General features: G+C 43.1%; 1 protein-coding gene across 1 annotated transcript in view; it reads right to left on the reverse strand.

Moving 5' to 3' along the window:
* LOC104531400 (mitotic arrest deficient 1 like 1) overlaps positions 1 to 13,322 on the reverse strand; it is a 317,456-nt gene that overhangs the window by 164,083 nt on the left and 140,051 nt on the right. The window contains exon 5 of the mRNA XM_029087049.1: positions 3,305 to 3,393. Coding sequence (XP_028942882.1) covers positions 3,305 to 3,393 — 89 coding nt within the window. The remainder of the gene's footprint in view (positions 1 to 3,304; positions 3,394 to 13,322) is intronic.

The following is a 13,322-nucleotide window of genomic DNA, read 5'->3' on the forward strand; positions in this document are numbered from 1 at the left end:
TTCCTGCTCTGCAGACTCCCCTCGCTGGCTTCTGCTGCTTTTCCTCTATTTTTCACATTCCTTCATGACAACAGCTAACTGGAGAGGCTGGGCTCAGCCCAGAAGAGCAGACGCATCGGACTGTAGGTTAATGGGATTTCAAAGACCACAATAAACTACAGAAATGGAAATAACTCCCTCATAAACTGTGGTATTTCTTTCCCCACTTTCCAATTTGAAAGTTTGCATTCATCCCCTTGTTTTCTGCCAGAATTAATTTCTGGCAGCGTATTGTAAAAGGAAGGAGTAAGAGTTGAGCTTGTCTTGCTCGCTCCCCCTTGGCAGCTATGGAATATTGAGTAAACTGGTCCTGTTGAAGCCCACAAGGACACAGGAGGAGGGTGAGCACAGCAGATCTAATCCCTTCCTGTACTAATCTCTATTCTTCTCCAAACCCCTTCTGCTCTTTAATCACAGCTACACAATCCGCCTCTGCTGTACAGAGAGGACACATCCAGCTGAGCCACGAGTAGTGCTTTGGCGTCGACCACAGCACATCATTCCTGAACCCCAAAAGCCTGGGGGAAGATTGTGATTTATCTTGCACTCTGAGAAGGAGCCTCTTCTATGAAGGAAGAACTTGGCCCAATTTCTTGTCCAATGCACAGAAAATGACTGGAAACTCAAAATAAGGTCCAACCATGTCCTTTGACTGCTTAAGTCTGGAAGCATAGGGAAAAAAAATCTTTATGGAATTGATTCTACAATGCTGAATGGAGTGCTTGAGAGTTTGAGAAGACATCTGAGGCAGCAAAAGTAGCCAACAGTAAGGAAAAAGTAGCAGGGAGTGGCTTCTCAATTCTCCAGCGAAGAGAGCTCCAGCAGAAAGAGAACATTGCACCAAGTCATTTACAGTTAGAGCTGAGCAGTGAAAAGGGTGATTTAAAACAAACAAATCCAAAGCCTTTTGGAACAGCTTTGTAGCTAAATGGCTAGCATCGGGGCCTGGGACAAGTATTTAAATCAGCTGAAACAATAAAAATTGGTTCAGTAAAAAATGACAAAAAAACCAGCCCGGAATTAGATCCTGGGACTGTGGCCTCTCTGCATCCACAGCTCAGGAGCACGCGGTACTGAAATGGGAAAGAGAAGAGAAAATATCACCGTGAAACAACTGCAGAAGCTCAGCCTCTGCTGAAGCAGCTTTCAGTGTACGGTTCATCACTGGAGAGTAGCTCTGCACCATCAAGAGCTTGTACTTCTGTCATACTTGGTGTGAAAGGTTTGACACAATTTCATAAAAGGAGGAGAGAGATGATATTCGTAGTCAAAGAAATTATTTAAAAGCAAAGAGCAAAAAACATAATCTAGGGGAGTTTAGGGCTACCTTTGAGCAGAACCAAACACCACAATCCCGTAACGAGCAGGTACTTCTTGAGCTCCACTTGTCCCTGGCCAAGAAATAGATTTTAAACCAGAGCAAAAGCAGACGAGATGTCTGGCCTCGCTTCCAAGAGCCTGCAGCAATACGAAGTGGTCCTGAATTATGTGGCAATCCACCTGTTTCCCCCTACACATACTGTTCCTGAAGCTGCTCAGTTAATAGATGGCAAATGCTGCTCAGTGAAGATAAACACCAAATAATGAGTCTTGGAGGTGAAAATAGAGACTTAATGTCTCCTACTTGAAAGGGTGCTGCAGCCCATACCAGCCCAGGGAGGGAGAGACCAAGGAGGTACTGTAGAAATTGCTCCCAGAAGACAGCAAGCAGGATGCTGGCTTTACTGATAGAGAGGTATATTATTAATCAGGAGTGACGGGTTTAATGCTGCTGAGGAGGTGCTGAATATTTCTGCAGCAATATAAACATCAGGTTTCAGAGGGTCTAGTGCGCCTTAGGCAAATGAAAAACCTGAATTAGCTCAGTTCAAACAAACATCCACAATACACAAAAGCAGATGGAGACAGGTTTATCCCTCTGAAAAGGGGAAGCCATAGCATACCATCCCCTACCAGAACTCAAACATATGACAGAATAAAAAAGAGAAATGTATGCCTTGGGTCTTCAGAACTATTACACCATTTTGAGGGAACTATAGGAGCAAGTCCCTCAGATTAGGTGTACAGCCCTAAAACGTATTGGAATAGCTTAGCTGAACATGTGTCATTTTCAAACATCTCCCCTCTGCTATGGAACTGGACTATCAAAGCCATAAAACAAACTCCAGAGGCAAAGCACAGGAGCAAAGTCATAACGTAAAGGCCAGTAATTTCTGCTTCCTGCAAGATTCTGCTCGCTGCAAAATCTTGCTTTCAGTCCTAAGAGGCACTAACACTCTATAGTGATGGAGCTGAGAATATAAAAGAATTAAGAAATGAAACTCCAGCCAAAGTCTTACCTCAGCTGATAATAAAAAAACTCAGCCTGTCAAGATCTGATTTCCTGAGCTTAAATAAAAGAAACTTTATTAAACATTCAGAAAAAGATGAACTTTTCTGTGCTTAGTATTTATTGTGTCACTTGCTTTGGAATGGAAGCTGTAAATGCTTTAATAAATACATGGAAAGGTTGCCTGGCTTCACTGTACCTTTTGTAAATGCTCATGTATCCTCTGCTGAAATGCTGTTTTGTAACTTCTCTTTCACTGAATCACAACAGGTACCCCTCTGCCATCTGCAGCAATGCACGAGGGGAAACATCCCTCTTTTATCTCCAGTGCTACACACACATCAGTATTACAAAACCTCTAAACCTCTTCACACACTCGCCAACAGATCCTGTGTTTGCAGTCGAGATTTGGTCAAAATAAGAAACAAACAGCAATGCTGTTTCCACGGGAAAGAAAGTCAACAGGGGGAATAGTGACGCAGGAGCCAGTCTTATGAACTAACAGAGAGAAAGAGACTCCAAACATTAAAAGAAAAGAGCCTGCTGCCTTTCAAAAGATAGAAAAGCTTGTAAAGCATCTAAATGCAGGAAAGGCAATGCTGAGGCTTCCTGTTAATGCTTCGTGGATTTCTCATGTCCATAAAAGCTGGTGGGAAAGTAAAAAGTGTGCTCAGAAAAATAACATCCTACTTCAGAAATGCAAGGAAAACATGTTCTGACAGATGCTGTTCCCTGAACAGCCGGCAGCCTGTGTACACAGGCAGTCTACATGCATATACTTTTTCATACATTGTAGCACGGTGAGGTCCTGTACCTGGTGAGGCACCATGAGATGGCAATAACCAGAGCAGGGAGTGAAAACCATGGGCATTTCCCTTCTCATTAGTTCCACTGAAAATAGTGGAATTTTCTCAGCCTTCCCCTTGCTTTGCCTACCTGAGCATGTCAACCTCCTCCTTGGTGATGACGGTACTTTGCTCAGCTGTGCACTCTTGAGACTTCAGGACCTTCATCTCCACTTCCAGCTGCAGAAGAGAAAAGGCATTAGTACCTCCAGTACTAATAAGGGAGACACATGAACAGCAAAGAGAGGAGGAGGAAATTGTGATTTTCTGCACAGATCAGACCTTTCCCAGGATATGAACATGAAGCAACTCTTCACGTGTTGGAAGTCAAAACCTCAGTTAACCCTGCTTCCCTTTTGCAGTCCCCTTTCCCTTCCCCAACATTTTCTCCAAGGTAGACAAGGCACAGGGGTTGATTTTTTTGAAGCAAAGCTTCTCTTCCAGACAGTTCCCCAACCTGTCCCCATGGATAATGGAATGCAGAGAATTATCTGTGTGGTCTTAGTTGCTCACTGGTACCAGAGATTCAGTATTGACAGTTCAACCTCATTTAGTTTCAATTCCTCCCCAGAAGAAATGAAGGACAGGATTATTCTGTCTTGTCCAGGACAACTCTGAAACACATACACTGAATCCAAAAGACTGGGGAGTATTTCCAGCACTTTCCAATATACACTTCCAGCTCAAGCTGTTCAGGCAGGTCTGGTGGAACAAAGAAGAATACTTTCTCCCTCTGGCCTTGCTTGGGAAGGGACTTTCTTGTACCTCAAAAATCTACAGACGTGAAAACTTCTTACCCAGACTCCACCATTCCGAGGATCCCTGACTTATGGGAATCTGCATCCCTAATTCAGCTATCAAGATAATGCACAGATTGATAAACGACATACGTTACTTGTTTCTAAACCCCTCAGAAAATAATTTATTATGAAGTGTAAACAGAGATAAATTATCTAGAGGATACTCAAACTTCTGTTCCAGTACTATCTCCCAGCTTAGACCTCCTTTACCTTCATCATTCAGATTTTGGATTTCCTTTTGTCATCTGTCTTTTAGCACCTGGTGACTAATTCCTCTAATAAATCTATTGACAGAAAATGTATTTTTCACTCAGGAGGAAAAGAGTAAGAAATCCAGCCCCAATTCTAGATGCAGAACTTACAACCACAGAGAGCTCAGTGCTCAGCATCGGGAAAAGAATCCATTAATACATTGTTCCCTTCAACAGCACTGATTAGACTTGTAGAGCAAAATCCCATTGCAAAAGCAAACTTCCTGCAAAGACAGCAAGCTGGCAGAGACTCCTCAGTTTTACAAGGAAGAGGAGTATATTGACACGTGCAGTCACACTGCTCAGCCAGAACTGAAATTTTGACATATTGCCTCTTTGCCCTTCCAGGCTTACCAGAAAAGACAGATAGAACATGGCAGCAATGTTAGGAGGAAAGGGCAGAAAAGGAATGGTTGGATTATTCTCCCTCTCCTGAAGCCCTGCATTCTCCCCCTGCCTGTCAAAAGACGTTCAGCAAGAAAAAATAAGCGAAGGCCCACCTGCATCATCAGGCTGTGCAAACGTTAATGTATATTAGCTGCCTGATAAGATTATCAGAGCCAGAAATGCTTCCTTCAATTTTCTGATTACTGAGCTTATCTCTCCCAGCTCAGCCCATCACAGATGGCTGGGGATAAAGCAAGCACGCCAGATAATTCCAGGAATGTGAATAAAAGGTACCGGGATGAGGAGCAGGCTTCAATTCCAACATACTTCTAGCAGGAAAACACTCATTATATCTCCCATTTCCCAGGTCTGCAGAAGCCTGGATGTGTTTGCTGTTTAAGAGTTTTGTGCTGCTTTCTGGACTGCATGTGGACAGCATCTGAAGAAGGAAGGGCTGGTAAATATGTTATTTATCATAGGCTAAGCAGGCTCAGCCTTGAGTCCAACTGCCACCTGCTCACTGACACAAGCAGATAAATCATTGTCGCCTTCTCAAGGGAGAAGGGAGGACGGAGGGGGTGGGCGAGTAATCTGTTGTGATCTGGGGTCTCTTGTGTTGGCTGCATAGAGATGAAAAAAATGGAGTGTGTAATGGGAAAAGGAGACAGCAGAGTGAATGCACACACGCTGAAGTGAGCGCTGCTGCAGAAAGCATCAGCACAGGTCTCGCCTGATACACCGCCATGATAAATTAGTGCCAGGCACGCTCAGTAGCGGCGTGATGAGATTCTGCTGGGTTTCTAAGAATAAGCTGTTGAAGGAGAACGAGGAGGGAAGGGCACAAGAACTGTAAGGGCATTTTATGTCATTTTTGTGTTCTCCTAATTTTCAAGTGCCAAAACTACCTGGACTAAAAATCTGATGTGCCTGAGAGGGGAAAAGGGAGAGGCGGGCACGGTGATGTCTTTAGAGATGAAACTGGCTCAAGCAGTTAAATGTTGATGTGGACCAGCTTCCCAGAACTTGGATTAAAACTATTGGAGAGTTTCAAGTTCATGCCAAGGCACAACTTTGTGCCACAGCAAATTATTGTTGTTAAAACCTCATTTTATGGAGGGGAAAAAAAAAAGAATTATTATGAAAAATTTAAACCATTAAGGTACTGGGTATTTCATTCAAAATATGCTATTTGTTTCCTTTTATTGTGAGGGTTTCAGGGAGGAAAACATCCCTGGCCTGCCAATCTCACAGAAGATACTAAAAATGTTATTTATGCCTTTTCCAGGGCAAAAAGAAAGTTAGTTGAGATAAGATGGAGTGGCTTATTGTAGGGATCCAACTCCGCTTTTTCCGAAGGCAGCACAGTGCAGGCAAATAGGTCCTCACGAAGCAAGAATGAAGAGAACAGCAAAAAAGAGCCAAAAATTAGGAATGCATTGATAAAACCTTCCTCTTTCTTGCAGTTTCACCTGCTGGACAACCCAAGCAGAACATGATCTCTCTGGGGACCTTGCGATAAACATGGCTCACTATGGTGGCAGTTTGTCCCTTCCTGTCCACTTGTCTTCTCAGTACCAGTGGCAAAGAACAGCCTCAAGGAGGGATAAGGAAAAGAAAACCCACCCTCCTCTTGCTGTTTTCTCTGCCTAATTCCCATCACATCCCTTTTCCTCCATTAATTTCCACTCCTAGCCTTCCCTGTTCACCAGATGCCACCTCCAGCAGGCATCGTCTGCTTTTTGGACTAACTCAATATTCCTCTCTAAACTCTTCCAATTTTTATTGATAATTTTATTTAACTGGTTGACTTAAACTTTTATTACTTTTAATATATTAAACTAGTAGAAGCCATTAGCTAGCAGAGAGGGGGAAAAGGGCTGCTCAAATTAGAGCTCATTGCTGTGTTCCCTCATGCAGTACCAAATGACCTCGCTCAGGCTTGGATCCTTTTGCTCTCTTTCATGTTGATCTGGCTCTTTTAAGTAGCATCGAGAGTAGAGAGAGAACATTGTTCTGAAATACAGCATTGTAACTCTTGTCCTGAAAACTGCACAAGAAGGACTAAGTACCGACAACTTCTGTAGGAACTTCAGGGTTAATATCGCCCAGGATTAGACCCCCAGCGATATCCCCATTATACAGAATATATTAGCAACTTGAAAAGAAACCAAGTTATTATTTTTATATTTTTTTTTACTTATCCAAGGTTTTTATGGCACTAGAAAAGGCAGAATAATGAGTCATGTCAGAGCCCATGGCTTGTGAATAAAACACATAAACAGGTATTTAACATTTTGACTATGTGATGTTCTGTCCTCAGAATACACTGGAGCCTCTTGTTCTCAACCTAACGTGAACCCGTTTTATTCTGAACCTTTTCTACTCTCTTTCATTTCATAAGCCTGAATTTCAGTCCATTTTATTGCTCTCAATAGAAAGTGATCAGGACACATCCAGTATATAGAATAAATTTAGAATGTCCACTTCCACAAATACACAAGTACCCCAAATGCAAATACTTTTTCCAAAATAAATACTGTCACCATTATTTACAAACCAAGAAAGAGAGGAAGGAGGAACATGGATGAGTGTATGTCTAGTGTTTAATTAAATGAAATATTGTTGTTCTTTCAGCCTAAATTTTAAACCTGCCTGGACAGGATTTCAAGATGGTGGTTCTCCTCCAAGTGTTAATGACATAGCAAACACCCACAGCAGTGTAAGAAATGTGTTCCTTGCTGGTTCTCTCTTCTGTAGGAATTATTTAGAGAGATATGAGATGACATGAGAAACATAAAATTATAAACCCATCTCCTGACAGCTAGAAGAAACAAAACTTGAGAGAGTTTATTTTCTTGGTATATTTCTGACCCATATTTGTCCCCTCCAAAACAAGTACTCTGAGCCTCCACGATGCCATGGACCTGGTGTTCCTCCCACTTGATTCCAGTGGGCTTCAGCAGTCGTGAAGACAAGCTTTTCCAAAGCATCCTACTGACCTACTGTCCACACTCCATCTTCAAAAAGAGACTTTATCACGGGACTTAAACTTCTAAATCAAATCAGTCCTCCTTGAAAACCACATTTAGGAACTTCTGAAAATTTTAACCACTACCCAAAATAATCATAGAATCATGACCAATGACTGTTCAAGTGCCTCATTTTGGGTAGTAAAGGACTCAAAATCTCAAGTATTTCAAATCACTGCTAAAGTTAGAATTTGCATGTTGAAAAAAGGGGCTGGTTTATTCGCCCACATCATGTACACGTATTTCACAGAACACATGCTGGAGACGTACAGTTATTATTTGAATAATGAGTGCATTTTAGTGAGGGGCTGATACAGCAATCTTATCCTGATGAAGTGTGTCTGCACGTCATTCAGCATTCTTGGAACTGTAAAAAGCAGGAAATGCTGAATCCATTATAAATGTCTAAAGGTTTATTTAACAATGGGCTGATGCAACATTCTTTGAAAGGCCTTCCTCAGCAAAAGAGCTCATTTTAAAAGGCAGAGATAAATAGGAACTGAATTGCATGGAGCCAGCATGGAAAGGTGAATTGAGAAGTTGTGTTTGACTACAAGTCTCAACACAATTCAAGAAGCTATTTAAATACATAAATATTTAAATGTATGAAAACCAAGCAGACTTGGAAAGGAAGATTGTACATTAAAATAGACAAGAACAGAGGAATGGGACCCAGAGTATGACCCATATGTTGAGGCTTGAAACAGGCAAACTAGTGTTCCCCAGGCGCTTGATACACCAGTTATTCTAGTGATGCTGTTTGTGCTTCTCTCTAAAGGAGGTAGCAGTGACTAAGGATCTTATTTGCCTCTCTTCCCACAGAGCAGCACAGCAAGCTTGGTGACCTCCAGTTGTCTACAAGCTTATAAATCTGGCATCAGGACAGAAATCCAACATACATGAACACCAGTAAATTTAATTTGGGTGTCCAGCCATACCACAAGGTAGGAAGACACCATGCTGAGCACTTCCATGGTCATTCTGCTCAGCAAAAACAGTATCACTCCTTCCATATGCCCAACCCACTGATCTTCTGAAGGGCTGTTCCCCCGAACGATCTGCAGACAAGCACACATGAGGAGAACTAAGCCTCACCAGATTTCCTAGTGAACTTCACTCCTATTCAAAGAAATAGGACAATACTTGCAAAACAAAATATTAGTTGCACTTTAGAAACAGGCTAAGCATCCCAGGATTAGTTGGTTCATTTTCTTGGAAAAGTAATCCCTGATGCTATTGTGAAACAAGAGCAATAAAGCCAAAGAAAATCAGATATTCAATAAAAAGTGGTTTAGAACTACCTATTTCCCATTTGGTTAAAGCAAAAAAAAAAAAAAATTCTTTCTTTTCCCCTCTTTTATGACAAAGGCTAGCTGGGATCAGAGTTGCCAGTCTCTATGGGTTATCCAATCTGTAACAAACTTGGTGTGCTTTTAACACTGAGAAGACAGGGCTAGAAGAAACCTTCCAGCAAAGAGTTTCCTAAAAACATATTCATGCATATATATTATTGTAGATACACACAAACTGGGAAATGGACATATGCTGACTTCTGCTTCTCTCCAGAACAGTCTGGATTGTGGTTTTTCTCCTCCTGTTGCAGTAAAAAGAGAGCAATTTTTCAAGTTTATACCAAATGTCATTCTATTTCATTTCCAAATATAATCTCCCAGAGAGAAGGTTCGCTTGCCCTATTTCCAATCTCTAAAGTTAATACACAAATTTATATTCCTTTCTCCCACTCGCTCACCTAAATTAAGAGGCGTAATTACTAGGAACGCTTGCTACAAACGAACAAAGTGCCAAGGGAGAAGGAGCTGTCACTGCTGGACGGCTGCAGCAGCCACCCTCCCCTCTCTCCCATCCCTGGAGGATCCTGCTTATGAGGCAGTTTCTGGCTTTCCCATTAGCAGGGGGAGCTCACACACAGGAGCAGATGCCAACCCCTCCCTCTCCAGGCAGGACAATCAGAAGGAACAAAATTACAAAATTAACTTCAGCCTGTCAAGAAGCCACTGGTGCTCGCAAGGATCATTCACCTTTTCCTTTCAAATTCACCTTTTGCCTCTCCCCAGTTCTGCCGAGCTCTCGCACGACGTCAGGTTTCCTTCATGACAGTGGAGAAACTCAGATCTGCGATTTAAAAATTCAGCCCCAGTCTCATCCCTCTCCCCCTTCCCCATCTCCAGCACCCTCTCAAAAGGAAGATTGATTATTATAATCAGACTTAGCTCTGACACAGCATTTGCATTTTCAAAGCACAGCATAGTCATTAACTAATTCATCTACCCCAAGGGAGCCCTAACGAGCTTTCACCTCTCTCCCCTCTGATTCCCAATCTGCAGGCAGCCCACAGCTTTTCTTCAAACATCTCCCCTCTACATTGTGCTGCACAATCTCAACTTGGTGAAACTCCAGATAAGCTCAGTGAGCCAAATTCAGCCCTGCTGCAAAGGAACACAGCTCTGCTGCTAGCTGCTGAAGAGGACAAAGGCACAGACACTCTATTTAAACTTGTTATCTTGAGGTTTCCATATGTAATCACAATGGTGAAACAGTTTCTGTTCTGCAAAACAAGGCCAATGCCACAGGGGTCCCAAAATTACCATGTATGAGCAGCATCAACCACGAGTCTGAGCTGTATGCCCCACTGAAAGCACATGAAGAATGAAGCATCATCACATCACACCCTCCAAACCCCCAGACTCCTCCTGCACAACCCACCCAACAAGCTCAGATGCTCAGAACCCCACGTTCTTCCCCAAATACCTACCATGCACCTTTGCCCCAGGACTCCTGCCCCTGCTTATGTCTGTTCTCACCTTCCAACACTGCCAGATGCCCACCCTCCCCACTCCCCCACCTCCCTTTGCTCATCTCCGCATCCTGCCCCAGCAGAACTGCAGAGCCCCACACCCACAGGTGCTCCACGCAGCAGCAGATTATTGTTGATGAGCAATAATGTCTAATTGGAAGTGCTTAACCCGTATTCAGATGATCCATTTCAAATACTCCTGTCTGGAATACGTAAGAGGAAAAAAGAAATCAGGAAAACACTTATTTTCTCTCTTGGTTCCTAATCTACAGCAAATAGGGCTGTTACTTGAACAGGGGGTAAGGTGACAGTACTGATACCATTATTCTGCAGCAACACACTAAGGACCAAGAGTTGGTATCTCAACTGGGGGTGCAGAAGGGTGTGCAAAACCCTGCAGCTTTGAACAGCCTGATTGCTCCCACTGACCCCTTCAGTGTAACACTTGGGGCCCCTTTCATCCACAAATGGTACATAATAAAACCACACACCGGCTCTGGAAGGAGCCTGCCCTTCTGTTTGAGGGACAGATGCTCTGCTGATGCTACAGCACGTCTGAAGGCAACTGCTCTGGTCACCAGCACAGACCTCATGTCAACAGCAGGTAATGTGCAACATCAGTCATCATGTGGGTACCAGCTCAGGGTGGTTTTGACAGTTTTGTCTTCTTGAGTTTTGTTCCCCACTTTATGCTGTATTTATTTCTTTCTGGTACTCTGGGATGGGTGAAAGCTGTGACATTCTGGGAATAAGCACTACTGGACATTTCATCAGGATGGAAGGTGGCTCAGAGCTCAAGATGAACAAAACTGGGAAGTTTGAGGGGAAGAGGAGAAAATATCCCATGCAAGAGACCCAGCAAGCAAGGGAACTGGAGATGTTAATTTAAACCCATGAGTTTATTCAAGTATAATTACATATTTCAACTCTCACTTCCAGAGGAAGAAGCAGACATAGAATCTCTTCCCCTCCAACCTGCTGCAGCCCTGTCCAGTCCAGGCTCCGCTATGAGACCTCACTGCCACCGCGCGACAGCAAAAATCCCTGACAACTCCACATCCAAAAAAACCTCTCTTTGCTCTAACAGCTCATTCTGAAGAAGGATCACCTAATTTCCATGTTCATTCAGCTCAGAGCCTCTCTGCTGTTATCAGCCTCGCTCCACCACTTTCACCAGCATGTAGATGACTGTTTCCTTTAATTACTACCGAAAGCTCCTCCCTTTCGGGAGAGCAAAACAGCTGGTGTCCACCGAGAGAAGGAAACTCGGGAGTAATTAGCCTTAAATGGCTGACAACTCCTTCCCATTACTCCTGGTTAGAACAGCAAAACACAGAGTAACAGTCTCTTTAGGGAACCTGTCAAGGTGTCAGCTGAATTTGCCACAATCTCGTCCGGTGCGTCCGCGGCACTGGCACAATGGAGTTGTCTGCTCTCAAGAAGAGCATCACACAGGTCATTTCCTTCATGCAGGAGTAGGTACTTTTGCTAGAAGTGAGGCTTCTAGCAGTTGTAATTCACAAGCAAAGCAAGAAATAAATCTGCAAAGATGTCATACCTCCTCTGCACAAAGTCTGAATGCAGTTTGTTTCCTGGAAATACATCTTTGAGGAGTTTCTGGACCATTCAGTCAACAAATTCTCATTAAACAGTTGCGTGTAATCCCACCTCTTGCACCCCCATCAGTTTTCTTGTTGAAAAATCATCACATAATAAACAAAGAAGAATCTATGCATTTCATTGACCACCTAGGAAGAAGATCAAAGGGGAAAGCAAAGAGGAATCTTACAGTCATTTTTGTCCTTTGTCTCCTAACATAAACACAGTGGAATCAATCTCTGCTTAATACTGTAAGAGAGCAAAGGAGCCTTCACTCAGCACTAGACTTGAATATTGAACTTAATCCTCTTGCTCTGACTCACATGGAACAACCCACAGCCTGTACTTCAACGTGCTTTTAAGAACAGCTCTCGCTCCTGCTGCATCTCCAGCCCGATTCTGCAGTTCACTACAGCTGGGAGCACCGTTTTCTGGCACATCTCAGCAGAGACAGGCAGGGTGAGGGGGGCCAGCAGGGCTTCATGCTCAAGGTGCTTTCTGAACTCTCACAGAACTTCCCAGATGCCTTCAGGGAAGTGGCAGACTCTTGAAGGAGTCTTGTTCCCCAAACCTTTCCCCAAAGAAAGAAGCAGATTTAAGGTTTTCTAGTTAAATTATTCTTCCTGAGGCACTCCTGTGACAACAAGCTGTGGGCTTTTAAAGCTTAAGAAGTGGAAAATCTCTGTCCTGGTGCAAAAAAGCAAAGGTTACAAGGTCCTGCCAAGACTGCTCTGACCATTTTAGCCTCTTGGGATTATGCCTGTGGTCCTCTTCAGTTGTCAGCAAGAAATTACAGAACAAAAAGCAAAAAGCAATTCCTCTCAAATACCGTATGTTCAGTTCTGGTGCCAAAACAGAAACCTGGCATTTTAACCTTTGGTGAACATGTTCTTGCTGCCATCAACAATAAGCTCCAAGGTCCAGCTCAGAAGGGAGGGAAGGTGTAATAGATGTGCAGTGGATGACATTAGCACTGAATACAGCATCAACAGGACAGGGCCTGGCAGGAGCTCGATTTTATACAGCCAGTCTTTAGAGGTTAATGAAATATTCATAAATAAGTTAAAATTTTCCTGACAAGCTAGATCCTGTAATACAACAAAGAGTTGTCAGCCTCAATTAAGTGATTCCAAAGAGGCAGGGCACTGCCATTCATTATTTACCAAGAGGTCATAGGAGAAATTCTGCTCTATGATCTTCTTGTCTCTGTGGATAAATTAGGTTTCAC

This window comes from Antrostomus carolinensis, unplaced genomic scaffold (assembly GCF_000700745.2).
Source record: "Antrostomus carolinensis isolate BGI_N321 unplaced genomic scaffold, ASM70074v2 scaffold11719, whole genome shotgun sequence".
NCBI lineage: Eukaryota > Metazoa > Chordata > Aves > Caprimulgiformes > Caprimulgidae > Antrostomus > Antrostomus carolinensis.